This window comes from Plecotus auritus (genome assembly GCF_963455305.1).
Source record: "Plecotus auritus genome assembly, chromosome: 9".
NCBI lineage: Eukaryota > Metazoa > Chordata > Mammalia > Chiroptera > Vespertilionidae > Plecotus > Plecotus auritus.
Window position 1 is genome coordinate 152,148,491 of NC_137783.1, and position 27,795 is coordinate 152,176,285.

The following is a 27,795-nucleotide window of genomic DNA, read 5'->3' on the forward strand; positions in this document are numbered from 1 at the left end:
CTGGGCCCAGGCTCTTCCATCCTGCTGGTCCCGCGTCTGCTGGATGGTCGCTGTGGTCGCACAGCCTCCTGGGCACAGCCACACCTGGCCCTGTCCAAGGGCAGTAAGAGGTGCTTTTCATTCCCTGGTCTCCTCTGAGCAGGGAAAGCCCCTCCCACAGCCTCCTGCGGCCTTGTCCCCCCTTCCCTGTCCAGGGCTGCGTCCCTTTTCCATGCAAACCCATCGTGGGCAACGGGGCAGGGGCTCCCCTGGGGGGCTCAGCCACTGGGGCCTCAGCCAGGTCTGTGGAGGGGCCGGTGCTGCCCAATGAAGGGCAGGGCTGTGCGCGCCCCGGAGAAGGTGTGTGTGTTGTGCATGTGCGTGCGGTGCGTGTGCGTGTGCGTGTGCGCGTGCGCGTGTGCGTGTGCGTGTGCGTGTAGAGCTGGAGCGGGCAGGGGAGGTGGCTATTGGCCAGGCAACCAGCACCTAAGCTGCACTCACCCCTCCTTCCTGCTGTCACTGTCAGGCACAGCTTTGCTGGAGGCCACAGGGAGGCCTGCCCAGCTCTCAGGCCTCAGGGGAGCAGGAGGGGGAGCAGCCCTGCAGGTGGGAGGGAAGCGCAGCCAGAGTGAGGACCTGGCAGAGCCCCTCCCTCCCTCCATCAGGAAGCACTGTGTGCAGGGGCGCGGGAAGGCACCCCTTTCCCAGCATGACCCCATGACCCCGGCTCCCGCTTCCCTGGGCCACACAGCCTCCGGACTCGCGGGTCCAACGGCCATGGCTCCTCCGGCCAGGAAGGAGAATGGGTTCCGGGCTGCGTCCTCCCTGTTTCCAAGTGAGTTTCACCCCTAAAGGCGTCTGAGCGGCACAGAGCGCCATGGCCTGCCCTCCCCTCCGCTCACGCCCTCCTGCTCAGGGTGAGGGCCTCATGGTGCCAGCCCAGAGGCCATGAGTGTGGGCCGAGCGCCCCATGGGGTGGTGCCTGCCCCTCGCAGGCCCGGCTGCAGCTGCTGGGCATGGACTCCGCCTCTGAGGCCCGTGTCCAGCTTCCACGTGCTCAGGGGGTCCTGCAGCCGCGGTCTCGCCTCTCCTGCCGCTGCCCCCCTGGTGGCCTGGCTGTGGGCCTGGCACTCGCCCACCTCCCTGCCTGGTCCCCCTCACGGCCTCCGCTGTGGGTCTGGCCAGCACGTGAGCACTTCTTTGCACTGAAACACCGTGAAGAGAGGTGAGGTTTCCGTGTCTGGTTGAGAGTGTACGTTGTGCTTTTTCAGAAATTGGTCCATTTCACCAGAATGTTAAGTGTGTGACGCTCTGCCCAGGATTCCCTGTGCGCTTCCGATGCCCGCAGGTTCTGAAGGAACAGCCCCGCTTCTGTTCCAATCCTGGTCATCCGTATCTTCTCTCTTCCTTTGTAATCTTTCAAAACGTTTGTGGACATAATCGATGTTTTCAAAGATCCAGCTTTTGTGTGTTCGATTTTCTCTACTCTTTCTGTGTTTTCCATTTCCCTGGTTTCTGCGCCCTGTTCCTTCCTTCCTTGCTCTTGCCATTGTTGTAGCCTTCCCGTTCCTGTTTGCTGAGACGGGAGCTGGAGTATTAACTGGAGATTTCCTCGTCTCCAACGTGAGCATTCACATTTCCCTTTCACTGCGGCTGGACTGCGTCCCGTGGGTGTTTACCGGTGTGTGTTTATTGTGTATATTCATTTACTCACCCCAACTGAACACTTTTTTCAGGCCTTCAGGATTGGTGCTCACAGGGGTTATTTAGAAATATGTTGCTTTCTACTTGTCCCATGATTCCTCTATTCCCTTCTTTTTCTTCTTCTGCTTTTTACCTTAATTGAGTATTTTTTTAATTCCATTTCACTCCAGTTGTGGACTCATCAGTTTGGCCTCCTCTTCTGTGTTTTTAATGAGAGCTTAGCACAGAATCTCCGCCTCAGCACCAATGACATCTTGATCCAGATAAATCTTAGCTGTGGGGCCTGTGCCTTGTAGGACATTTAGCCGTGGGCCGCAGCTGCTGCTGGGGTTCGGTGCCACCTCAGCCCCTCTGTTCTCGGTCCTCCTTCCTCCCAGGCATGTGTCTGCTGGATGCCACGCATTCGGTTCTCAGCGTCCAACGAGGACAGCTCCCCCATCCCCATTAGCCCTGGTATCCAGACTCACACAGGATCCGGGAGGGGCGGGCCCAGCACGTAGTGTGCAGCAGAAAAGCAGGCAGCTGGGCTGGGCTCTTACGGGAATTAGGGTGATTCCGGGAAGGTTCCTGCACAATCCAGAGCTCAGCCCACCTGCATCACTGCTCCTGGGAACCGCTGCCTCCCCAGACCAGGCGCCAGCTCACTGCCCTGCTCCTGGGACAGTGCCCAGGCCTCCCCTTAAGTCACCATTTCATTTTGGAGTGAGAAATGCCCTTGTTCTCCCTCAGATGGACACCAACTCTGGGCCTGCCTGGCCTGAGCCCTGGCCCCGGGCCCTCCAGCCCTCCTGCTCCCACAGGTCCTTCCCTCCTGTTCCACACCAGGCCCCTCTCAGGACCCAGAAGATGCAGGGAGGGAGGGCCGAGCACACAGGATCCCCCTGATGGAGCTCAAAGCCCAGCGGGGGTGGGACAGGCACAGGGACCGCAGCAGAGCAAGATCCCGTGGGGAGAGGTGGCGGTCCCGGGGGCTGGGGACCCTGAGCGTGGCAGCTGAGCCAGGCTGGGCCTTCAGGCCAGCTCCTCAGAGTAGATGTCTGGGGGGAGGAGAGGAGGAGTGGGCATGGAGCAGAGGCTGGGGGCAGAGAAAAACTGGGTGCAGAGGAGCACAGGCCAGAGGGAGCTGTTGGGAGGGGAAGGCAAGGCCTTCAGCCAGCCCAGGGGGGCGAGGACAGGTGGGGCCAGGAGGGTGGGGAAGGGTCAGGAGGAGCTGTGGCTGCCCAGGGGCATGCCTGTGCCCTGAGGCCAGAGGAGGGTCATGGATAGATGGGACATTTGGGAAGGACACCGGGGGTCCTGAGGGACTGGCTGTGGAGGTGAAGGGACAAAAGGCAGGGAATCTTGTCAGGAAACTGTGGGGTCACAAAATAGGGACCTGGTGCCCTGAACCGAGTCACGGGCGGGAGATGGACGAGGAGGTGAATCCGGAGACGTGTTCGGGGTGAGTGTGGGCTGCTGGGTACCGGCATGGAATGGGCCAAAGGGAAGCTGAGCCCTTGCCTCAGGTTGGGCCGCCTGGGGTGGGGGCTGCAGGAGGTTTCTCATTCACTGAGGTCAGACACAGAGACAAAGAAAAGCTGAAAAATTCTCTGATCAGGAAGCTGTGGTGCCCTGGGGGGGCACTGAGGAGAGGGAGGAGGTGGTAAGGCAGGGAGGGAGGGAGGAAAGGGACAGGAGGAGACGGGACAGAGAAGACCCATCAGCCACTGCCAGCTGAGTGTCCCCGGGCAAGTCCCTCTCCCTCTCTGATCCTCAGTTTCCCCAGCTGAGCAAGGGGTGCTGCTTCCTCCCCTGGGCTTGGCGGGTGGCCGTCATGGTGGGGAGAGTGCCAGCAGAGCCTGCTGCCTGAGTGTGTGAGCCCTGTCTGCCCCCCGCCCCCAGCTCTGGAAGAGGGGCCGCCACACTAGGGCCTCCTCAACGCTCAGTCCCCTCACTAGGCTGTCAGTTCTGTCCCTCAGGTGGGCACCTCTGAGGGCGGGTGCACCGGGGCTCCAGGGGCAGAGTGTGAGGAGGAGCCTGTGGGGGCGGTTGCACCGGGGCTGGAGGGGCAGAGTGTGAGGAGGAGCCTGTGGGGGCGGTTGCACCGGGGCTGCAGGGGCAGAGTGTGAGGAGGAGCCTGTGGGGGCCATGCTCAGCCAGGGCAAGAGGCATGTGAGCACCTGCGGGCATTGTGTGAGGCAGAGGCTCAGACTCACCTGCCCCATGTGGCTGGGGATGAGCCTGGGTCCCAGCCTCCACGAAGGGGCTTTGCACACAGCAATCGTGTCATCACCCTCCGGACAGGTGCACAATACACCCACATATGCTCGTCGGCATCCTCATGTGTGTGCATGTACACGCACCTCATACAACATACATGTGCAAAAAACAGAGACACGCATGCATTACACTCTCTTTGGACAATTCTTCACTCTCCCAAAGCACAAGGTCATGTTTCCAGGCTTCCCTCCCTCGGGGCAACCAGATTCCAGGCTTCCAGTTCCCCAAGGGCACGCTCTGAAAGCGCCAGAGGCTGAGGGCCTCACAGGGGCCACAGTGCCCTCCACACGCTCACCAGGCGATGAACATCCGCGTGGACTCCCCTGCCCAGCTCCCCCCAGCCTGCCCTCTGCAGCTCCCTGAAATCTCTCCCCTTCCCGCTGTTCTCTTGCAGTTTTGTGAAGAGCCCAAGCCTGGAGACCTGATTGAGATTTCCCGCATCCGCTCCTCGCACTGGGCCCTCTATGTGGGCGATGGTCTGTGATCCACCTGGCTCCCCCAGGTAAGGGGGTTGAAAGTAGGATTTACCAAAGATTTATTAGCCTAATGCAGTGGTCGGCAAACTCGTTACTCAACAGAGCCAAATATCAACAGTACAAAGATTGAAATTTCTTTTGAGAGACAAATTTTTTAAACTTAAACTTCTTCTGACGCCACTTCTTCAAAATAGACTCGCCCAGGCCGTGGTATTCTGTGGAAGAGCCAAAGAGCCGCATGTGGCTCATGAGCTGCATTTGCCGAACACGGGCCTCATGAGAACAATTCAAAGCCAAATGCCACCAGGAACCCTCGCTGGGTTCTCCCTGGGCGGTGCGTGTGCTCACTGTACATCCGTGTCCCTTGGGGGCATCTCAGTGGTCCCTCGGGTCCTGACTCAGCAGGGAAAGAGGTCCGTGGGCCCCAGGGAAGCCGCACTGCGCCCGCATTGGATGCTCTCCAGCTCGGACCTGTTAGCTGGGCGAGCAGACAGATTTCTCTAAACCAGCAGCGTGTCTGGGTGTCCCGGTCTCATGGAGGGACTGCCTCTCAGGCTGTGTCCTGTGCTCAGAGGATGTCACAGAACAGGGCGTCCTGAGAGGGCTTCCTGAACACCCTCCACGGAGCAGCTCTCCCAGGTCACACCTCCCAGAGAGTCTCACACACACGCACACGAGCGCCTGGACCCTTGATGTAACGCAGGGAGAGCAGAAGCAGGATGACAGGCAGGCAGAGGAGAAGGCAGGGCCCAGGTGTGTGTGTCGTCCATGAAAAGAATCTGCTGGGAGGAGACCGCGGACTGGGAGGCACCGGGGCTGGTGCCCTGCAGAGCAGTGGCACCCACACCTCGGACAGCAAGCGTTTGCGTTCTCGCTGGACAGAAACTTGTCATGATCACAAGAATCTCCTTGTGACTGAGCAGGTTTCTATGCGCTGTCACCTACACTGACAGAGCTGAAAACTGTCAGCATTGATGGCAAATAGTAAGCGAAACCCCCTAATCCAGACGACACTTAGGAGGCTTGGAACAGGGAGCGTGAGTGTGAGCAGCGGGTCCTGCTTGTGTGTGAGTGTGCAGGTAGTGCTTCCTCCAGGGCGGTGCTAAGAGCAGCATCAGCCTCGAGACTCACACATAAAGGAGCCTGCTGGTTAGCGTGCTCTCTAGTTCCCTCCTCTTAGAGAGCAAATCCCGGGCCCCAGGCTCAATGGATTGGACGCCACCAGCTGGAAGCGCTGTGTGGCCTCTCCATGTGGCCAGAGCTGGGCCAGAAAAGGCCCATGATGCCTCAGGTCCAATATCGGTTGTTGAACGGACATGAGAGTATTTACCATGAAGTTCAAAAGGAGAATAATGAGGGAATGTATGAAATTTGCACAGCAGAGTCTGAAACCCAGTGGGACCACAACTACTTTGATCTCTTTCTGAAACACACAAGTGCAAACATGAAAATATAGTTTACTACCGTAAATTCATATAATGTCCATTCATGTAATGGAACACAGTGGCAGCTATTGACCATCACAACATTGATTAACATGAAAAGTATTCACAGCTCGTTAAGGAAAAGAGCAAAATGATGGAATCCTCCAATCACATTGGTGAAGGGACAGACACCAGAGCTCAATAGTGTGACCCCCTGGCCCTTCCTCCCTGCCTTGTGACCTCTCCCCTCCCAGGCCTCCCCTGCAGTTGCTGATACTCTTGTGTCTGATTCCAGATGAGTACCCCGGGGCTGGCTCCTCCAGCCTCTTCTCTGTGCTGAGCAGCAGAGGTGTGGTGAAAAGGGAGCTCCTGAGTGATGTGGTGGGGGGCTGCCGCTATTGGGTCAACAACCACTTGGACCACGAGTACTCACCACTGCCCGTGAACAAGATTATCCGTTCTGCGGAGGAGATGGTCGGTAAGGAGTTGCCGTACAGTGTTATGAACAGGAACTGTGAGCACTTTGTCACCGATCTGAGATACGGCAAGGCCCGCAGCCGGCAGGTAAGGCCCTCTCTACAGGGGCTCTCTCCCTTCTGGGGGTCTGCTTGGAGTGGGGGTGACAAGAATTACCCTGAATAATTCAAAAGGGAGCTCTCAGGGTCTTGTTGGCTGGGAGTCAGGATGTTTGAGAACTAATCTCACATCTGCTTTTAATCCACTCAGGGTCTTTGGATAGGGCACTTCCTCTCTGGCCTCAGTTTCCCCATGTGCAAGAGGAGGGGATGTTTGGGGGACCTCTAGGGCTCTGGGCTCCTCTATCCCTTTGGGATCCTTTGCCTCTAAGACCCACCCTAAAGGCAGCTCCTGATGCCCTGTGTGCTATCAGGGAAATTCTGGGTCAGCCCTACACCGTGACAGTTTTCCCAAGGCCCCAGAGAACCTTCGGGCAAGAGATGCTCAGGTCTGTGGCCGGTGTAAGAGCTCAAGAACATGTTATGGAAGATCTGGGCAGAGCTTTAACCCATCCCCTTTGCCCTCTTCTGAGTTCATTGTCACAAACACACAGTAAGAGGCACAAACAAGATTCAACCCGCAGTGGTCCCTGCTCTTTCTGCTGAACCACAGCACCTCCAGGGCTCACAGCCCCTGTGACTGGGTGATGGGCAGCCTGGATGGAGGAGAATGAGGAGGAGTTTTGGGAGAGATATTAAGGATTTGATGCTCATGTGGGGAGTTGAGGTGACCAGTTAGACATCTGTGTGGACCTGCTCAGTAGCAGTGGACGTGTGAGTCTGGAGTTCAGGGCTGAGGTGGGGGTGGAGATAGAAGTTTCCAGGCTGCACTTGGGAACAGTACACAGAGCACAGTGATCCCTGAGGCCATGGTTTCCCATCGTCCCCCTCAGCTCTGCCACCACCTCCCTCTGCAGAGCTGGAGCCCAGGGAGAGCCCTGACCACAGAGCCATTCCCACTTTCACCCCAGAGCTCTGGCCCCAGGAGCCCAGGCAGGAAGGCCCCTCCCCTACCACCTCCATCAGGACCAAGTGGCCCACCCTGGAGGCTCACACAGGATTCCATCCGTCCACCCTGCCAGTTGTCAGGACACATCCAGACAAGCCCAGCACTAACAAGTGGTCACACCTTCAGCTTCCCAGGGAAGGGTTGTTGGGACAAGGCCAGCATCTCCGAGAGGCCAGGCCCCCAGGGAAGGTGGGAGCATGAGTGTGGCCTCCAGCCCCTTTGGCGGAGGGAGAACCTGCCTGGTCTTGCTGTGGACTGTGAACCTGGGCTGCTCCCTTTCAGGTAGAAAACATCCGGACCGGAGTAACTGCGGGCGCTGGAGCCTTAGCTGCGATTGGTGCCACCATTGCTTTAGCAAGCAACCGATCCCAACGCCAGTGACAGCCTGAAGGGGCACAAAACCCTGCGTTAGAAGCCACGGTAGAGAAGACCTCGCACAGTCCTGTCCCGCTGACCCGAGCTCTCGGGCAACCTTTCCTTCTGTCTCTCATTGTCCCTCTCTTCCTGACTGAAGGATGGATCGACTGTTCCAAGACTGAAGAAGTCATACGTAAACCTATGTCCCCTCCAGAGAGGAATTCTGCTGCCTCTGTGGCACCTAAACCAGAACAGAAGCACCAGGGCACCTGTGGGGGAAGCCAGCCTTTTCTGTCCGTGTGACTTTGGGAAAGCTCTGGACTCTCAGAGCCTCAGTCCCTTCCTCTCCGAGCTGGGGCCCGGGATCCACTCTAAGAAGATCAGAGAAGGTGGTGGGTGGAGGATCCCAGCCCCTGGCTGGCCTGGAGTAGGTTCTCAATGGACTGTCTACTTGTTCTCTGTAGTTGACCACTGTGGTCAGCAGACATCACTCATTTACTCTCATGGTGCAAAAAGGAACACACAATTACCTCCCGTGCAGTCCCACCTCTGGTCCTTGAATCCCCTGATGAGGCATAAACATCTCCCAGCATCTTTCCCGTACCTCCTACCTCTTTCAGTCAGCCCACCTTTTAGAAGTTGTGTTTTTCTTTCACATTTTTATTTTCAGAGAGGAAGGGAGAAGGACAGATAGAAACATCAGTGATGAGAGTGGATCATTGATCAGCTGCCTCCTGCACCTCCCACACCAGGATTGAGCCGAAACCCGGGCATATGTGCCGATCGGGAATCAAACTGTGACCTCCTGGTCCACCCTCAAACACTGAGCCACCGGGCTTTCTTTTCTGTTTTAACTCAAAGGTGAAGTCCGCACCCATAAGTGGCTCCCACATGGAATTAAATCATCTTCCGGAGCCCAACTTGCCATGGCTCAAGCTGCCCCTGGTTGAATATGGAAATGAGTCGCCTCCACTGTGAGGGCAGTGAAACTGCTGTGTGACACTGTAATGATGGACTCATGTCATTCTAATGTGTCCAGATGCATAGAATGCACCACACCAAGGGTGACTCTTGGGCTACACTAAGGTCTGTGGGTTGTAATGATGTGCCGATGTGGGTTCCTCACGTACAACAAAAATACAGGCTGGGAAGAGGGGAGTTGATAATGGGGGAGGCTCTGGGTGAGTGAGGGGCAGGGGGCATATGGGAAATCTCTGTACCTTCCTCTCAATTTCTCTCTAAACCTAAAATTTCTCTAAAAATAAAATTAAGTTTTTTATGAAACTTAACCTCCTCAGAGTATCCCTCCGCTAGTACCTAGTGTGCCCTCGGTGTGGTCCCAAAAGGTGCGGGGCCCCATGCCCTCTACTTCCTCTCCCGGCCTCTGGCACCTGTGGCCCTACTGAATGGCCACTCTCCATGGTGGGCAGCACAGCCCCTAACACCCTGACTGGAGATCTGGGGGCGTCCCCTCCCCTGTGCTGTACCTTCCCAGGCATGAGAAAGTTGGGGGGGGGGTGGCCCTCGATCCCCTCGGTGCACAGACACCAGGCTGGGACGAAGCTCGGTGCCATCAGGAGGTTGAAGAACAAAGAGAATGACTTGTACTTGCTGCCAAAGAGCGCCTTGCTCAGATTCCCAGGCTCAAATAGCCTCCATGCAGGGGTTCCAGAAGGATCCATGCTGGCCTTGCGCCCAGGCTACCTCTGGGTCAGAGGGCACAGCTGCTCTGTGAGCCCAATAACCAGCGGGTGAGAGACGGGAGAAGGCTTCTCGCTTCTTGGTCTAAAGCTCAACCAATAGCAGTGGGAGACGAGGAATCCGGGGACTCGGGTCTTATGGGAGATGTGAGCTCCGGGCTCTAATTCTAGGCGGTAAATCTCCCCTGGCACCAGACCCAGGCTCCCAGCAGCTCTGGAGGGACCCAGTTGGTGCCAGCTCCGTCCCCTCCCCTGGGTGCCCTGGACCAGGGGTGCCAATCCGTGCAGTTTGACTCTCCCTCAGTGCCCTCCAAGTGAAACTGCCTCTGCCTCCAGGGCCAGGTTCAAACCATGTGACTGGCCCCATCAGTCAGAACTGATTGGCTCAGTGTGCTCACCTGACCCAACCGCAGCCAATCAGGAGGCTGAGCTAGGATGCGGTGAGCTGAGCCAATCAGATTCTCTCTCGGGAACTTGAACAGGAACCTGAGAGCTGCGGTCCTGGAGGAGAGATGCTGCTGAGCTGACGCCGAAGGAATAGCCGTGGACTGAGGTGTCGGAGACCAGCGATGGTGGGGACATCACGTCACTAATTCTTCCGGAGCCGAGAGGCAGGGAGAGCAGCAGCAGGAAAGGAGCCTCGGCCGCTGGGGCTGCGTCACATTCATGGCCCAGAATCCTCAGCACAATTCCCGCCGCGGAGCCCCGGCCCTGGCAGGCCCCTGGGTCCTGCTCTGGCCCTCACAGGGGTGTCTCCCTGCCCCACGCATCCTCGCCCTCCAAGAGGAGCCCCGAGGAAAGCAGAGAATGGCCAGGACGCCCCTCAGGCTCCGGGGAAGAGCCCTGTCCGTGAGCTCGGGCTGCCATGGCAACACACCACCAGCGGGGCTTCAGCACAGACACTTATTTCTCACAGGCCTGGAAGAGGACACGTTCAAGGCGAAGGTGCTGGCAGAGGCATTTCCTGGAGGGACCCTCTTCCTGCCTTGCCAATGGCGACCTTCTCGCTGTGTCCTCACATGGCAGAGAGCACCGGTCTGCTTGTAAGGGCACGGATCCCATCATGCCCACCCGCACCCTCGCCACCACCTCATGACCTCCTCTGAACCTAATGCCCTCCCAGAGGCCCAGCTCCAAATACCATCCCTTTGGGGGTTAGGGCTTCAACGTGAATGGGGGACGGAGGGGGACACAAGCATTGAGTCCATGACAGAGCCCAACTGTGTCTTTAATAGCATTCACGCTGGGCGGTGTTTCCCCAAATAAAATCTTCCTGTGCTTTTATAGCTCCATTGAAATCAGCCTCAGTGGCCTGGCAGGTGTGGCTCAGTGGTTGATCCATGAACCAAGAGGTCTCTGGTTCTATTCCCGGAGTCTCCATCTCCAGTAGGAAGCATGCAGGAGGCAGCCACTGATGAATTTCTTCCATCGATGTTTCTCTCTATTCCCTGCCCCTATCTCTCTTTCTAAAAAAATAAAAATAAAAAAAATACATAAAGTCAATAAAGACATATTTTTAAAAACATTCACCTAAATGAGTATAAAACAGTGAAATCAATAAACCCAACCCCACTCCTTCTGGCACAGCAAGTCCTCTCCATACTAAGTGGCTATTGCTGGGATGAATCCTGGACCTTACCGCTATTTCTGCTTGCTTATGTTCCACATGAACTCCATCAGGTTCACAATGCCCATGGCGCCTGCCGTGATCCCTCTTTTGACCTGCAGCACAAGAGACGGTGTCACACTCCACATCAGGAGCTGGCCACGGACACACCCACCAAGAATCTGCACTCAGGAGCCACTCAGTTCCCCTCCAAAGGAACCACAGAGCAGCAGGGGTTTGCAGGGCAACAGGCCCCCAGGAGAGTGAAGAGGAGTCGGGGAAGGAGCGAGGGGGAAGGAGCTGTGGGCGTGAGGGAGACAGCGGCCCTGTAGGTCCTGAGAGGCTCAGAGAGCCGCAGGGTGGCCGGGGGAAGGACACAGGCAGTGCCCGGAGAGTCTAGTTTAGGGCTGGCCACTGGGAGCCTGAAGCAAGTTCAGAGTTGGGGAACCACCCTGTGAGCTCTCACGACCCAGGGCTGGTCCGGGATGGTTCTGGGTGGCCCAGGAGCTGAGCCCGGCCCGGGATGGTTCTGGGTGGCCCAGGAGCTGAGCCCGGCCCGGGATGGTTCTGGGTGGCCCAGGAGCTGAGCCCAGCCCGGGGTGGTTCTGGGTGGCCCAGGAGCTGAGCCCGGTCCAGGCCCGGCTTGGCCGCTAGTGGAGGAGCTGCTGATGCCATGTGGTGACTGGGCAGCGGCTTATGGAGTGACATCACCTCGCACTGCGCTGACCGGGAGGTTCTGGACAGGGAAGCGGATACTGGGAAAATAGGGATGACGCGGAGGAGTCACCAGGATGGTCCCTGAGGGTCGTGCACTCGGCAGCGCAGCCCTGTGAGCCACCCCTCCCCACAGGCTGTGTTGGCGGAAGCGGTCCAAGACCCCGAGAACTGCTGCTTTCCAGGCGTCAACACTGGGCAGGACCTCGCAGGCACTCGGTTGTCTCAGTCTGCCCCCCCACCAACCATGTTAGAGCCCCCTGTGCAGAGGAGAAGGCTGAGGAGGACAGTGGATAGAACTCCCGCTAAGCTCCCACTCCAAGGGACAGGGACCAGGACGCCTGGTGTCCTAACAAGCCACCTAGGCCTCCACCGCCGACAGAAAAGTCCTCAGACAGACCTCGTGGCAGGTGTCTGGGGAGAATGCTGACTTGGCTGGGATAGGAGAAGCCCGCACTGCCCCTTCATTCAGACTCAGACACACTCCCACGTGTCAGCGCTAAGCTGACTTCCCTCAGCTCCACTCTGACTGGCACAGAGGTGACTGGTGTTTTCAAGGGTGCGCAAAGGAGGGGACACGGGGGCTCAGGACCCTGAAACGTACATTTGAAAAGGGCCAGTCAGCATCAGTGCGGGGGGACCTGGTGTCCGCCAGCTGGACACATGGAAGCCAGGCTCCTAGGCGCCCGCGGGAGTGGAGGCAGAGGCCCGGCCCTTTTGACACTGCATGGTAAGGGATAAGGACAGCATGCGTGATTATAGGAACAGTGTGAAGACAGCTTAAGCCACCCCCAACCCCCCCGCCCCCCGCAGTGACAGGAGGCTGCTGATCTATAATCAGTGTAGCCCTCACTGCTGCACGGTACAAACCTACATCCTGGAAGAATAAGTTGGCAGAGGCTTGAAGTGAAACCAAGACCTAGATGTTTGCAGTGGGAGTGAAAGGGTTAGAGGGAATACAGGGCAGAGAGAGACTGGGTCGTGCTCGTGACTGGATAGCGGACCTCTCCTTCCATGCCTCCTCCTGCATCAACACCGGGCACAGAGTCAAAGGTCAGGGGCTTTAGTCTATTCTCCTCGACGGACTGTCTTGTCCTTTGGGTTTGTAGCTAGGCTCCGGGTTGATACTGTTTGATGGCGCCACGGAACTCCAGCGCTGGTGGGGACAAGTCCTCCCGGAACCAGGTTCCCTCACCCCCTCTCCTGACCGGACACCTGTCACGGATCGAGGGCTCCATTTGTTTCTGGTAAACGTTAGGGGGAGACGGGGATGCCTTTCTCGGCCTTAACCTCACGGAAAGCAGACCTTAAACCACTGCCTGTCACCATTGGGAGTTCGCAGGCAACCATTCCCCACACCACACCCCTGGGCTGTCTACTTAAAGCCTTCAGACCTAGAATTTGCGCAGGAAGTCTGGCCTAAGTAAAATGGCAGTGTTGATTTCCAAATTCTAACTGACCTTGACAATTCTGCCGCAGGCAGGGCAATTGGTCTGAGGACCTGTATATCCAGGCTTCTTTACACTCAAGGACATATCCTTCTCTCTGGAACAGCTGCTCTCCCTCACAGATTTTCTTTCTTCACTCTGCGCCCCCAGAGGATCTCAAATGCCCTTCCGCCCTCACCATTTTTGATCTCGCTGACCATCGTCCGGTCCCCGAGCCTAGGACTCCTCTGTGTCAGCAGCCTCAGAGCCCACCACCCTATGCAGGGGATCCTACCGCCACCACCCCATCTCACACCTGCTCCGAGCAGGTTTCGCTCTCTTCCTGCCCCCACTCCTGCACTAGCCTAAAGGACCCCTTCGGGAAATTGCTGGTGCCAAATGTGGCTTCATGCCCAGGGCTATGCAGATACCCTCTGCTGGCAGGCCCCTGCCCACCCAGTCAGAGTGGGTGCTGTCCCTGACAGGGACCCACTGTAAACCTATCAGAAAGGGCAGGCAGGTCGCAGGCCTCAAGACCACACTGCTCTCTGCCTAGAAGGACTGGGAGCGCAGCCCACCAAGCAGTAGACTATCACAAATTAGCAGAGGTCACCCAGGAAAGTCCTGCAAATCCGGCAATCTTCCTGTCTCCCCTCACACAGGCCATGAGGAAATCTACCAATCTTGACCCAACATACCCAGAAGAAACAGTCATACTTCACTTAAGATTCAAATTATCTGAGACCAAGAGTCAGCAAACTGTGGCACAAGGGCCCAAGCGAGCCCACTGCCAGGTCTGATCATATGATTGATTCAGTACCCCCACCCCTGGGCACTGACATTTAGGTGACTTACTAATGGACATTCCCCTTGCTTAGACCACATCCCACTTCCTAAGACCATATTCCCCTTGCTTATACCACATTCTGCTTGCTAAGACCACATTCCAGTTCCTAAGACCACATTCCACTTCCTAAGACCATATTCTACTTACTAAGACCACAATCCACTTGCTTAGACCACATTCCCCTTGCTAAGACCACATTCCACTTCCTAAGAATACATTCCCCTTGATTAGACCACATTCCCCTTGCTAAGACCACATTCCACTTCCTAAGAATACATTCCCCTTGATTAGACCACAATCCACTTGCTAAGACCACATTCCAGTTCCTAAGAACACATTCCACTTCCTAAGACGAGATTCCCCTTACTTAGACCAATATCCACGTGGGAAGACCACATTCCACTTCCTAAGACCACATTCCCCTTGCTTAGACCACATTCCACATGCTAAGACCACATTTCACTTCCTAAGATCATATTCCAATTCCTCAGACCACATTCCTATTCCTAAGATCATATTCCTCTTGCTAAGCCCACATTCCACTTGCTTAGACCACATTCCCCTTGCTAAGACCACATTCCACTTACTAAGACCAGATTCTCCTTACATAGACCAAATTTCACTTGCTTAGACCACATTCCCCTTGCTACGACCACATTCCACTTGCTAAGACCACATTCCACTTTTAAAACTACATTCCACTTGCTTAGACCATATTCCCCTTGCTAAGGCCACATTTCACCTCCTAAGACCACATTCCACTTTCTTAGACCACATTCCACTTGCTAAGACCACATTCCACTTGCCAAGACCACATTCCCCTTGCTAAGACCACGTTCCACTTGCTAAGACTACATTGCCTTTGCTTAGACCACAGTGCCCTTGCTAAGACCACATTCCACTTCCTATGGCCACATTCCACCTCCTAAGACCACATTCCCCTTGCTTAGACCACATTCCCCTTACTTAGACCACATTCCCCTTCCTAAGACCACATTCCACCTCCTAAGTCCACATTCCACTTGCTAAGACCACATTCCCCTTGCTTAGACCACATTCCCTTTGCTTAGACCATATTCCCCTCGCTAGGACCACATTCTACTTGCTTAGACCACATTCCACTTCCTAAGAGCACAATCCACTTGCTAAGATCACATTCCACTTCCTAAGACCACATTCCACTTTCTAAGACCACATTCCACTTGCTAAGCCCACATTCCACTTCCTAAGACCATATTCCACTTCCTAAGACCACATTCCACTTCCTAAGACCACATTCCACTTGCTAAGCCCACATTCCACTTGCTTAGACCACATTCCCCTTGCTAAGACCACATTCCACTTCCTAAGACCAGATTTTCTTGCTTAGACCACATTCCACTTCCTAAGACTCAATGCAGTTCCTAAGACCACAATCCACTAGCTAAGACCACATTCCACTTCCTAAGATCACATTCCACTTCCTAAGACCAGATTCCCCTTACTTAGACCAATATCCACTTGCTAAGACCACATTCCCCTTTATTAGACCACATTCCACTTGCTAAGTCCACATTCTAATTGCTTAGACCACATTACACTTCCTACGACCACATTCCAGTTCCTAAGACCACATTCCACTAGCTAAGACCACATTCCAGTTCCTAAAACCACATTCCCCTTGCTTAGACCACATTCTAATTCCTAAGACCACATTCCACCTCCTAAGACTACATTCCACTTGCTAAGACCACATTCCCCTTGCTAAGACCATGTTCCACTTGCTAAGACCACATTCCCTTTGCTTAGACCACATTCCCCTTCCTACGACCACATTCCACCTCCTAAGACCACATTGCACTTCCTAAGACCACATTCCACTTCCTAAGACCACATTCCACTTGCTAAGACCACATTCCACTTGCTAAGACCACATTCCACTTGCTTAGACCACATTCCACTTGCTAAGACCATATTCCACTTCCTATGACCAGATTCCCCATATTTAGACCAAATTCCACTTGCTAAGACCACATTCCACTTCCTAAGACCACATTCCACTTGCTAACACCACATTCCACTTGCTAAGACCACATTCCACTTGCTAAGACTACATTCCACTTGCTAAGACCACATTCCCTTGCTAAGACATCATTCCTCTTGCTTAGACCACATTCCACTAGCTAAGACCACATTCCACTTGCTAAGACCACATTCCTCTTGCTTAGGCCACTTTCCACTTGCTAAGACCACATTCCACTTGCTAAAACCATTATCCTTCCCTTCATTCCCCGCCTTGAGAATTCTCCGCCCAGAAAAAGCCCGCCTGGAGTCCTTTAAAACCCTGACCCTTCATCTCTAGGTGCTGGCCCCATTTGGGGTTCAGCCCATCTGGTCTCCAGGTGACTAATAAACTCATAATTCTTTACCCCTTTTGGCCCGTGTGTTCCTCCTTCGGCGATTCTAACACCCACCACTGTTTTCATAAAGCACTTCTTTAGGAATGGCCTTACCCACGCCATTTGGGATTGTCCATGACTGTGTTTCTGCGACAAAGCTGCTGTGTCGAGTGGAGAGACAGAGATTATGTGGGCCAGAGCCCAAAATGTGTACCCCCGGCCCATCGCAGAAACCTCTGTCTGGCTCTTCCTCCTCCTGGATCCCACTTTTCCTCCTCCCTCGGCCTGTGGTCCTTGTCACCCTGATCCCTGGTCATCTCCAGGTCATTTTCCAGCTTCAAGTTACTCAAAAGATTTAAATCAGATTCAGCTCGGGCGTCGCCTCTTCTGTGATGCCCTCCTGGATCAGGCACCGGGGTTCAAATCCCACCTCTGCACATGGCTGTCAGGTGCTGGAGCCTCAATGCCTAGTGGTTGGATGGGTTTGGGTAAGCTAGTAAAGCACCGTGAGCCTCAGTTTCCCCATCTGTAAAGTGGGCTTAAAACAACCCTCCTCTGGATCTATGGGAAGGGCCAGGGTGAGTGTCCTGGCTGCGATATCAGCCCCTAACCTCACTGGTCTGCACAGCGACTGGCTCATCTCCCCACTCTCATCCCTACCCCGACTGTCACTCCCTCGAGGGCAGGGATTCTGTCCCTGCTGTTTTGTCTTGTTCGTGCCTCTGCCTCCGCCCTGGCAGCCCACACGGATGCCCAGCCACTGGCAGCAGGGGGAATGCTCAGGTTCCTGGGGACAGGGACACAGGCTGAGGACGCACCTGGTCCCAGAGGGGGACTCCGTAGCGCAGCTCATTCACGAAGTTCTCAGAGTTGGCGCTGGTCAGCTTGTAGGGCATCTCCCGCCCCACCAGCTCCTCCGCCCCGCGCACGATCTGGCTGGGTGGCAACGGGGAGTACTTCCGGTCATGCTTGTTATTGACATGGTACTTGTCTTTGCCGGCCACCACGGACAGCTTCTCCTTCTTCACCATGGCCTTGTCAGACCAGACTAATATGAAGCTGTCCGCCCCCGGTCCCGCGATTCCACCTGTGGTTCCCGAAGAGGAAAGAGGGCCATGGTCGGGGCTGAGAGCGGGCAAGCAGGCAGCCCCACTGCCCTGGCACCATCAGGGAGGATGGGCTGTGGAAAGGCCGGCCCCCCTGCCTGGCTTCAAACTCAAACACGGCCGACCCCTGCCTGGGCGGCCTCGGAGAAGTCACAGATGCCCCTGACTCTGGCTTCCTCGATTCTAAAGCAAAGGATGTGAATTCTCCTAAAGGCCCATGTGAGCGCAGATGTCCCTGAAGGATGCAGGATGGGCAGAGTGGTACAGGACAAGGACACCAGGTGCTAGCCCGCCAGAGCGGGGTGGGGACCTCAGCAGGCCGGGGGGACATTTTTTCAATAGCAGGAAAGGAAGCTGCTGAGCAAGCCAGGCCTGACCTGCAAACCCAGAGCCCCACCCACCGTGTGGCCTCAGGCAAGTCCCTTCTCTTCTCAGGGGTCTCTTCAATACAGATTGAAGGCCTGGGTCAGGTGGTGGCCACACTCTCCCAGCTCTAAATCCTCGGGTTTGTCCCTAACAGGACGGCAGCCTCCCGCCTCACCCAGGCTTCTGGGAAAGCGGAAGCGAGAAGGCAGAGTGATGGGCCCTGGAACCCTCAGGGAGGGGCCATCTCCCCACTCCCATGCCCGATGGAGCTGGGCTCACAGAAAGCCTGTTGGTATAACGTCAGTCTCTGAACAGCCAGTTCATCCAATGAGCAGCTTCTATATTCACTGGCTGTGTGTGTGTGTGTGTGTGTGTGTGTGTACACATTAGTTCACCAGTTCTTATTCCCTTTTTAAAAGGGCATTTGACCCTGGCCAGTGTGGCTCCGTTGGTTGGAGCATCGTCCTGTACACAGAGAGGGCGAGAGAGAGAAACATCTCACATCGATGTTTCACTCTCTCCCCCTCCTTCTCTAAAAATCAATGGAAAAAATATCCTCAGATGAGGATTAACAAAAAAATAAAACAGTAAGTTATTCCTCAATAAGCCTACATTTGTAAAGCCTGCGTTTGGCTTTAAAATTCACAGGTGTAGGCACACACCTGCTGGACAGCTGCTGGTAACGGTGGCATCGTCAGCCATGAAACGCAGGCATCGGTTTTATTTGGCCAGTTCCCTGCTGCGGGTGGTTCCCAAGCTTCAGGCATTTACTTTAATGCCACGATGCTCTGGGAGGGATGGGAGGTTGGCCCAGCCCCCGTCAGGCCCCCCCTCCCTCCATACCTCCCCTCTGCTGTCCATCCCACCCCTGCACGACCGGGCGGTGGGGTTCTCATCTGCTCTACAGAGGGTGCAGCTGAACTTAGGGCTCCAGTCACACGGGCAAGTCACAGGTCGGCAAGCGGAGGCCCCCGGGTCCAAACGGGTCTGCCAGGTGGGAGGCCCACGCTCCTCCCGGGCCGCTGCAGCCAGCTGTGCGCTGTGTCCTCCTCATGTGCCCCCAGAGCACCGAGCACACAGAAAGGGGCGCTTCCCTGGGACGGTGTGTGGGCTGGAAGTGAACCCCAGTATCGCCTGGAATAAAGGCCAGCAGTCCGTCTCTCCACGAGCTCGCTGCTAAGGAAGAGGAGCGGCTGCCAGACCGAGCAGGGAACATCATGCAGCCAATGCCACGGAGTGCCCACCATGCCAGGCCCTGGGTCAGACAGCGCACGAGTGTGCACCGCTCACACTCCCATCCCCAGCGGCCGAGGCTCCTTTCCTGCTGCTGCTCTCCAGGCCTCTCGGCTCCAGAAGAATTAGTGTCGTGATGTCCCCACCATTGCTGGTCCCCAACACCTCACTCCACGGCTTTTCCTTCGGCGTCAGCTCAGCAGCATCTCTCCTCCAGGCCCGCAGCTCTCGGGTTCCCTGTTCAAGTTGCCAAGAGAGAATCTGGCTCAGCTCACCGCATCCTAGCTCAGCCTCCTGATTGGCTGCTGTTGGGTCAGGTAAGCACACTGAGCCAATCAGTTCTGATTGATGGGGCCAGTCACATGGTTTGAACCTGACCCTGGAGGCAGAGGCAGTTTCACTTGGAGGGGACTCAGGGTGAGTCAAACTGCACGGATTGGCACCCCTGGCTCAGGGCACCCAGGGGAGGGGACGGAGCTGGCACCAACTGGGTCCCTCCAGAGCTGCTGGGAGCCTGGGTCTGGTGCCAGAGGAGATTTACCGCCTAGAATTAGAGCTGGAAGCTCACATCTCCCATAAGACCCCAGTCCCCGGATTCCCCGTCTCCCACTGCTAATGGGTGTGCTTTAGACCAAGAAGGGAGAAGCCTTCTCCCGTCGCTCACCCGCTGGTTATTGGGCTCACAGAGCAGCTGTGCCCTCTGACCCAGAGGTAGCCTGGGCGCAAGGCCAGCATGGATCCTTCCGGAACCCCCGCATGGAGGCTGACATTTGAGCCTGGGGATCTGAGCAAGGCGCTCTTTGGCAGCAAGTACAAGTCATTCTCTTTGTTCTTCAACCTCCTGATGGCACCGAGCTTCGTCCCAGCCTGGTGTCTGTGCACCGAGGGGATCGAGGGCCCCCCCGCCACCCACTTTCTCATGCCTGGGAAGGTACAGCCCAGGGGAGGGGACGCCCCCAGATCTCCAGTCAGGGTGTTAGGGGCTGTGCTGCCCACCATGGAGAGTGGCCATTCAGTAGGGCCACTGGTGCAGAGGCCTGGAGAGGAAGTAGAGGGCATGGGGCCCCGCCCCTATTGGGACCGCACCCAGGGCACACTAGGTACTAGTGGAGGGATACTCTGAGGAGGTTAAGTTTCATAAAAGAATTTTATTTTTAGAGAAATTTTAGGTTTAGAGAGAAATTGAGAGGAAGGTACAGAGATTTCCCATATGACCCCTCCCCCCACACAAGCAGAGCCTCCCCCATTATCAACTTCCCTCTCCCCAGCCTGTATTTTTGTTGTACGTGAGGAACCCACATTGGCACATCATTACAACCCACAGACCTTAGTGTAGCCCAAGAGTCACTCTTGGTGTGGTGCATTCTATGCATCTGGACACATTAGAATGACATGTGTCTATCATACAGTGTCACACAGCAGTTTCACTCATTTCAATATTCAACCAGGGGCAGCTTGAGCCATGGCAAGTTGGGCTCAGGAGGATGATTTAATTCCATGTGGGAGTCACTGATGGGTGAGGACTTGACCTTTGAGTTAAAAAAGAAAAAGAAGCCCGGTGGCTCAGTGGTTGAGCATCGACCAGGAGGTCACAGTTTGATTCCCGATCGGCACATATGCCCGGGTTGCGGCTCAATCCTGGTGTGGGAGGTGCAGGAGGCAGCTGATCAATGATCCTCTCTCATCACTGATGTTTCTATCTGTCCTTCTCCCTTCCTCTCTGGAAAAAAAAAATGTGAAAGAAAAACACAACTTCTAAAAGGTGGGCTGACTGAAGGAGGTAGGAGGTACAGGAAAGATGTTGGGAGATGTTTATGCCTCATCGGGGGATTCAAGGACCAGAGGTGGGACTGCACGGGGAGGTAATTGTGTGTTTCTTTTTGCACCATGAGAGTAAATGAGTGATGTCTGCTGACCACAGTGGTCAGACTACAGAGAACAAGTAGACAGTCCATTGAGCACCTGCTCCAGGCCGGCCAGGGGCTGGGATCCTCCACCCACCACCTTCTCTGATCTTCTTAGAGTGGATCCCGGGCCCCAGCTCGGAGAGGAAGGGACTGAGGCTCTGAGAGTCCAGAGCTTTCCCAAAGTCACACGGACAGAAAAGGCTGGCTTCCCCCACAGGTGCCCTGGTGCTTCTGTTCTGGTTTAGGTGCCACAGAGGCAGCAGAATTCCTCCTTGGAGAGGACATAGGTTTACGTATGAATTCTTCAGTATTGGCACAATTGGTCCATCCTTCAGCCAGGAAGATAGGGACAGTGAGAGACAGAAGGACAGGTTGCCCAAGAGCTCGGGTCAGGGGGACAGGACTGTGCGAGGTCTTCTCTACCGCGGCTTCTAACTCGGGGTTTTGTGCCCCATCAGGCTGTCACTGGCGTTGGGATCGGTTGCTTGCGAAAGCAATGGTGGCACCAATCGCAGCTAAGGCCCCAGCGCCCGCAGTTACTCCGGTCTTGAACTTTTCTGCCTGAAAGAGAGCAGCCCAGGTTCACAGTCCACAGCAAGACCAGGCAGGTTCTCCCTCCGCCAAAGGGGCTGGAGGCCACACTCATGCTCCCACCTTCCCTGGGGGCCTGGCCTCTCGGAGATGCTGGCCTTGTCCCAACAACCCTTCCCTGGGAAGCCGAAGGTGTGACCACTTGTCAGTGCTGGGCTTGTCTGGATGTGTCCTGACAACTGGCAGGGTGGACGGATGGAATCCTGTGTGAGCCTCCTGGGTGGGCCACTTGGTCCTGATGGAGGTGGTAGGGGAGGGGCCTTCCTGCCTGGGCTCCTGGGGCCAGAGCTCTGGGGGTGAAAGTGGGAATGGCTCTGTGGTCAGGGCTCTCCCTGGGCTCCAGCTCTGCAGAGGGAGGTGGTGGCAGAGCTGAGGGGGACGATGGGAAACCATGGCCTCAGGGATCACTGTGCTCTGTGTACTGTTCCCAAGTGCAGCCTGGAAACTTCTATCTCCACCCCCACCTCAGCCTGAACTCCAGACTCACACGTAAAACTGCTACTCAAAGGTCCAAACAGATGTCTAACTGGTCACCTCAACCCCACATGAGCATCAAATCCTTAATATCCCTCCCAAAACTCCTCCTCATTCTCCTCCATCCAGGCTGCCCAGCACCCAGTCACAGGGTCTGTGAGCCCTGGAGGTGCTGTGGCTCAGCAGAAAGAGCAGGGACCACTGGGGGTTGAATCTTGTTTGTGCCTCTTACTGTGTGTTTGTGACAATGAACTCAGAAGAGGGCAAGGGGATGGGTTAAAGCTCTGCCCAGATCTTCCATAACATGTTCTTGAGCTCTTACACCGGCCACAGACCTGAGCATCTCTTGTCCGAAGGCTCTCTGGGGCCTTAGGACACCTGTCATGGTGCAGGGCTGACCCAGACTTTGCCTGACAGCACACAGGGCATCAGGAGCTTCCTTTAGGGTGGGTCTTAGAGGCAAAGGATCCCAAAGGGATAGAGGAGCCCAGAGCCCTAGAGGTCCCCCAAACATCCCCTCCTCTTGCACATGGGGAAACTGAGGCCAGAGAGGAAGTGCCCTGTCCAAAGACCCTGAGTGGATTAAAAGCAGATGTGAGATTTGTTCTCAAACATCCTGACTCCCAGCCAACAAGACCCTGAGAGCTCCCTTTTGATTTATTCAAGGTAATTCTTGTCACCCCCACTCCAAGTAGACCTCCAGAAGGGAGAGGGAGCCCCTGAAGAGAGGGCCTTACCTGCCGGCTGCGGGCCTTGCCGTATCTCAGATCGGTGACAAAGTGCTCACAGTTCCTGTTCAGAACACTGTACGGCAACTCCTTACCAACCATCTCCTCCGCAGACCGGATAATCTTGTTCACGGGCAGTGGTGAGTACTCGTGGTCCAAGTGGTTGTTGACCCAATAGCGGCAGCCCCCCACCACATCACTCAGGAGCTCCCTTTTCACCACACCTCTGCTGCTCAGCACAGAGAAGAGGCTGGAGGAGCCAGCCCCGGGGTACTCATCTGGAATCAGACACAAGAGTATCAGCAACTGCAGGGGAGGCCTGGGAGGGGAGAGGTCCCAAGGCAGGGAGGAAGGGCCAGGGGGTCACACTATTGAGCTCTGGTGTCTGTCCCTTCACCAATGTGATTGGAGGGTTCCATCATTGTGCTCTTTTCCTTAACGAGCTGTGAATACTTTTCATGTTAATCAATGTTGTGATAGTCAGTGGCTGCCACTGTGTTCCATTACATGAATGGACATTATATGAATTTACGGTAGTAAACTGTATTTGTTCATCTTTGCACGTGTGTGTTTCAGAAAGAGATCAAAGTAGTTGTGGTCCCACTGGGTTTTAGACTCTGCTGTGCAATTTTCATACATTCTCTCATTATTCTCCTTTTGAACTTCATGGTAAACACTCTCATGTCCGTTCAACAACCGATATTGGACCTGAGGCATCATGGGCCTTTTCTGGCCCAGCTCTGGCCACCTGGAGAAGCCACACAGCACTTCCAGCTGGTTGTGTCCAATCCATTGAGCCTGGAGCCCGGGATTTGCTCTCTAAGAGGAGGGAACTAGAGAGCACGCTAACCAGCAGGCTCCTTTATGTGTGAGTCTCGAGGCTGATGCTGCACTTAGCACCGCCCTGGAGGAAGCACTACCTGCACACTCACACACAAGCAGGACCCGCTGCTCACACTCACGCTCCCTGTTCCAAGCCTCCTAAGTGTCGTCTGGATTAGGGGGTTTCGCTTACTATTTGCCATCAATGCTGACAGTTTTCAGCTCTGTCAGTGTAGGTGACAGCGCATAGAAACCTGCTCAGTCACAAGGAGATTCTTGTGATCATGAGAAGTTTCTGTCCAGCGAGAACGCAAACACTTGCTGTCCAAGGTGTGGGTGCCACTGCTCTGCAGGGCACCAGCCCCTGTGCCTCCAAGTCCGCGGTCTCCTCCCAGCACCTTCCTTTCATGGACGACACACACGTCTGGGCCCTGCCTTCTCCTCTGCCTGCCTGTCATCCTGCTTCTGCTCTCCCTGCATTACATCAAGGGTCCAGGCGCTCGTGTGGGTGTGTGTGAGACTCTCTGTGAGGTGTGACCTGGGAGAGCTGCTCCGTGGAGGGTGTTCAGGAAGCCCTCTCAGGACGCCCTGTTCTGTGACATCCTCTGAGCACAGGACACAGCCTGAGAGGCATTCCCTCCATGTGACCGGGACACCCAGACACGCTGCTGGTTTAGAGAAATCTGTCTGCTCGCCCAGCTAACGGGCCCGAGCTGGAGAGCATCCAATGCGGGTGCAGCCTGGCTTCCCTGGGGCCCACGGACCTCTTTCCCTGCTGAGTCAGGACCCGAGGGACCACTGAGATGCCCCCAAGGGACACGGATGTACAGTGAGCCCACGCACTGCCCAGGGAGAACCCAGCAAGGGTTCCAGGGTGGCTCTTGGCTTTAATTGTTCTCATGAGGCTCGTGTTGGGCAAATGCAGCTCGCGAGCCACATGCGGCTCTTGGGCCCCTTGAGTGTGGCTCTTCCACAGAATACCACGGCCTGGGCGAGTCTATTTTGAAGAAGTGGCGTCAGAAGAAGTTTAAGTTTAAAAAATTTGTCTTTCAAAAGAAATTTCAGTCGTTGTACTGTTGATATTTGGCTCTGTTGACTAATGAGTTTGCTGACCACTGCATTAGGCTAATAAATCTTTGATAAATCCTATTTTCAATCCCCTTACCTGGGGGAGCCAGGTGGATCACATAACCATCGCCTACATAGAGGGCCCAGTGGGAGTAGCCGATGCGGGAAATCTCAATCAGGTCTCCAGGCTTGGGCTCTTCAGGAAACTGCAAGAGAAGAGCCAGGAAGGGGAGAGATTTCAGGGAGCTGCAGAGGGCCGGCTGGGAGGAGCTGGGCAGGGGAGTCCACGCGGATGTTCATCGCCTGGTGAGCATGTGGAGGGCACTCTGGCCCCTGTGAGGCCCTCAGCCTCTGGCGATTTCAGAGCGTGCCCTTGGGGAACTGGAAGCCTGGAATCTGGTTGCCCCGAGGGAGGGAAGCCTGGAAACATAACCTTGTGCTTTGGGAGAGTGAAGAATTGTCCAAAGAGAGTGTAATGCATGCGTGTCTGTGCTTTGTGCACATGTGTGTTGTATGTGGTGCGTGTACATGCACACACATGAGGTTGCCGATGAGCATATGTGGGTGTATTGTGCACCTGTCCGGAGGGTGATGACACAATTGCTGTGTGCAAAGCCCCTTCGTGGAGGCTGGGACCCAGGCTCATCCCCAGCCACATGGGGCAGGTGAGTCTGAGCTTCTGCCTCACACACTGCCCGCAGGTGCTCACATGCCTCTTGCCCTGGCTGAGCTTGGCCCCCACAGGCTCCTCCTCACACTCTGCCCCTCCAGCCCCGGTGCACCCGCCCTCAGAGGTGCCGACCTGAGGGACAGAACTGACAGCCTAGTGAGGGGACTGAGCGTTGAGGAGGCCCTAGTGGGGCTGTCCAGCTTCCAGAGCTGGGGGGGTGGAGGGGGCAGAAGGGGCTCACACACTCAGGCAGCAGGCTCTGCTGGCACTCTCCCCACCATGACTGCCACCCTCCAAGCCCAGGGGAGGAAGCAGCACCCCTTGCTCAGCTGGGGAAACTGAGGATCAGAGAGGGAGAGGGACTTGCCCGGGACACTCAGCTGGCGGTGGCTGCCCTGGGTCTTCTCTGTCCCGTCTCCTCCAGTCCCTTTCCTCCCTCCCTCCCTGCCTCACCACCTCCTCCCTCTCCTCAGTGCCCCCCCAGGGCACCACAGCACCTGATCAGAGAATTTTTCAGCTTTTCTTGTCTCTGTGTCTGACCTCAGCGAATGAGAAACCTCCTGCAGCCCTCACCCCGGGCGGCCCAACCTGAGGCCAGGGCTCAGCTCTCCTTTGGCCCATTCCATGCCGGTACCCAGCAGCCCACACTCACCCCGAACACGTCTCCTGATTCACCTCCTCGTCCATCTCCCGCCCTTGACTCAGCTCAGGACCCAGGTGCCTATTTTGTGACCCCACAGTTACCTGACAAGATTCCCTGCCTTTTGTCCCTTCACCTCCACAGCCAGTCCCCCAGAACACCCGGTGTCCTTCCCAAATGTCCCATCTGTCCATGACCCTCCTCTGGCCTCAAGGCACAGGCATGCCCCTGGGCAGCCACAGCCCCTCCTGACCCTTCCCCACCCTCCTGGCCCCTGCTGTCCTCGCCACCCCCCCCCCCCCACCCTGGGCTGGCTGAAGGCCTTGCCTTCCCCTCCCCACAGCTCCCTCTGGCCTCTGCTCCTCTGCACCCCACCTTCTCTATGCCCCCAGCCCCTGCCCCACGCCCACCCCTCCTCTACTCCCCCCAGACAGACACCTCCTCTGAGGAGCTGCCCTGATGGCCCAGCCTGGCTCTGCTGCCACGCTCAGGGTCCCCAGCCCCCGGGACCGCCACCTCTCCCCACGGGATCTTGCTCTGCTGCGGACCCTGTGCCTGTCTCACCCCCACTGGGCTTTGAGCTCCATCAGGGGGATCCTGTGTGCTCCGCCCTCCCTCCCTGCATCTCCTAGGTCCTGAGAGGGGCCTGGTTTGGAACAGGAGGCAAGGAACTATGGGAGCAGGAGGGCTGGAGGGCCCGGGGCCAGGGCTCAGGCCAGGCAGGCCCAGAGGTGGTGTCCATCTGGGGGAGAACAAGGGCATTTGTCACTCCGAAATGAAATGGTGACTTAAGGGGAGGCCTGGGCACTGTCCCAGGAGCAGGGCAGTGAGCTGGGGCCGGGTCTGGGCAGGCAGCGGTTCCCAGGAGCAGTGAAGCAGGTGGACTGAGCTCTGGAATATGCAGGCGCCTTCCCGGAATCGCCTCACTTCCTGTAAGAGCTCCGTCCAGCTGGCTGCTTTCTGCTGCCCACCTCGCACCAGGCTGGCCCCTCCTGGATCCTGTGTGAGTCTGGACTCCAGGGCTAATGGGGGCAGCTGTCCGCGTTGGACGCTGAGAACCGAATGCACCCATCAGGCAGACACATGCCTGGGAGGAAGGTGGGCCAGAACAGAGGGGCTGAGGAGGCACCAAACACCAGTAGCAGCTGAGTCCCACATCCCGGGATCCACTGCTCCCCAAGTCCCGGGTCCCCCATCAGCCCACACTCCACCTCGTTCCCCAGCTCAGGAGGGCACAGCCCAGACACCACACATCCTCCCACATGACCCCCCAACTCCATACAGTGCCAGACCCAGAGCGGGGGCTCCCTCTGCCCCAAGACCTCCCAGTCCTGCAGCAAAAGAGACTCAAACAACATTCCGGTCTCCATGGCAGCCTTAGAGGCAGCGCTGTTCCCAGCAGGAACACAGCCCAGGCCTTCATTTAGAACAGGGAGCTGCCCTCCCCTGTAGAGCTGGTTCTAGAAAGGTCTGAGGACTTACCGAAGCCATTGCTAGCCAGGGTGGGTCTGGCTTCTGCTCCTGGTGCAACAGGTTTTATACCCAAGTGGACGCTTTCGCTTTCGCTTTCGCTTTCCCTTGTTCAGAAGAACTGAACCCTCAGTGGTTAGAGGGCCTCTCAGCATTGCTCTCCGTGCACAGGCCATGATTTCCCCCCAAGGCCTGGCATGGCTGGGCCTGGAAGCCGCCGGGAAGCAATCGGAGTCCGAGGGAAGCCTCATGCCTGCCCTGCCCGGGACACGTGCTCCCACTGAGGACGGGGTGCATGAGGCCCAGCTGTCAGCCCCCGGCCCCG

At 56.3% G+C, this 27,795-nt stretch overlaps 2 protein-coding genes and 1 pseudogene across 3 annotated transcripts; 1 reads left to right on the plus strand and 2 right to left on the minus strand.

Moving 5' to 3' along the window:
• Positions 1–756: 756 nt before the first annotated feature.
• Positions 757–7,747, plus strand: LOC308233790 (phospholipase A and acyltransferase 4-like; annotated as a pseudogene). Its single transcript has 5 exons — positions 757–814; positions 1,538–1,602; positions 4,337–4,444; positions 6,138–6,406; positions 7,649–7,747. The product of its transcript is annotated as a phospholipase A and acyltransferase 4-like (transcript).
• A 3,317-nt stretch (positions 7,748–11,064) lies between these two features.
• Positions 11,065–17,426, minus strand: LOC308233791 (phospholipase A and acyltransferase 3-like; the record flags this gene model as incomplete). The annotated part of the gene is made up of 2 exons (XM_080640744.1): positions 11,065–11,145; positions 17,214–17,426. 2 exons carry the CDS (start codon positions 17,424–17,426, stop codon positions 11,065–11,067), a joined length of 294 nt encoding a protein of 97 aa, XP_080496870.1.
• A 2,804-nt stretch (positions 17,427–20,230) lies between these two features.
• Positions 20,231–27,504, minus strand: LOC308234222 (phospholipase A and acyltransferase 4-like). Its single transcript, XM_080641654.1, has 4 exons — positions 27,483–27,504; positions 24,788–24,896; positions 22,810–23,078; positions 20,231–21,568 (listed from the first exon to the last, which is right to left on the minus strand). Exons 1-4 carry the CDS (start codon positions 27,489–27,491, stop codon positions 21,470–21,472), a joined length of 486 nt encoding a protein of 161 aa, XP_080497780.1. The 5' UTR covers positions 27,492–27,504; the 3' UTR covers positions 20,231–21,469.
• Positions 27,505–27,795: the final 291 nt, after the last annotated feature.

Excerpts from the sequence above, each read along its gene's own strand:
- LOC308234222 (XM_080641654.1), bottom strand. Across the intron at positions 23,079-24,787 it reads GATCCACCTGGCTCCCCCAG|ATGAGTACCCCGGGGCTGGC; the intron begins GTAAGGGGATTG and ends GTCTGATTCCAG. Across the intron at positions 21,569-22,809 it reads GCAAGGCCCGCAGCCGGCAG|GCAGAAAAGTTCAAGACCGG; the intron begins GTAAGGCCCTCT and ends GCTCTCTTTCAG.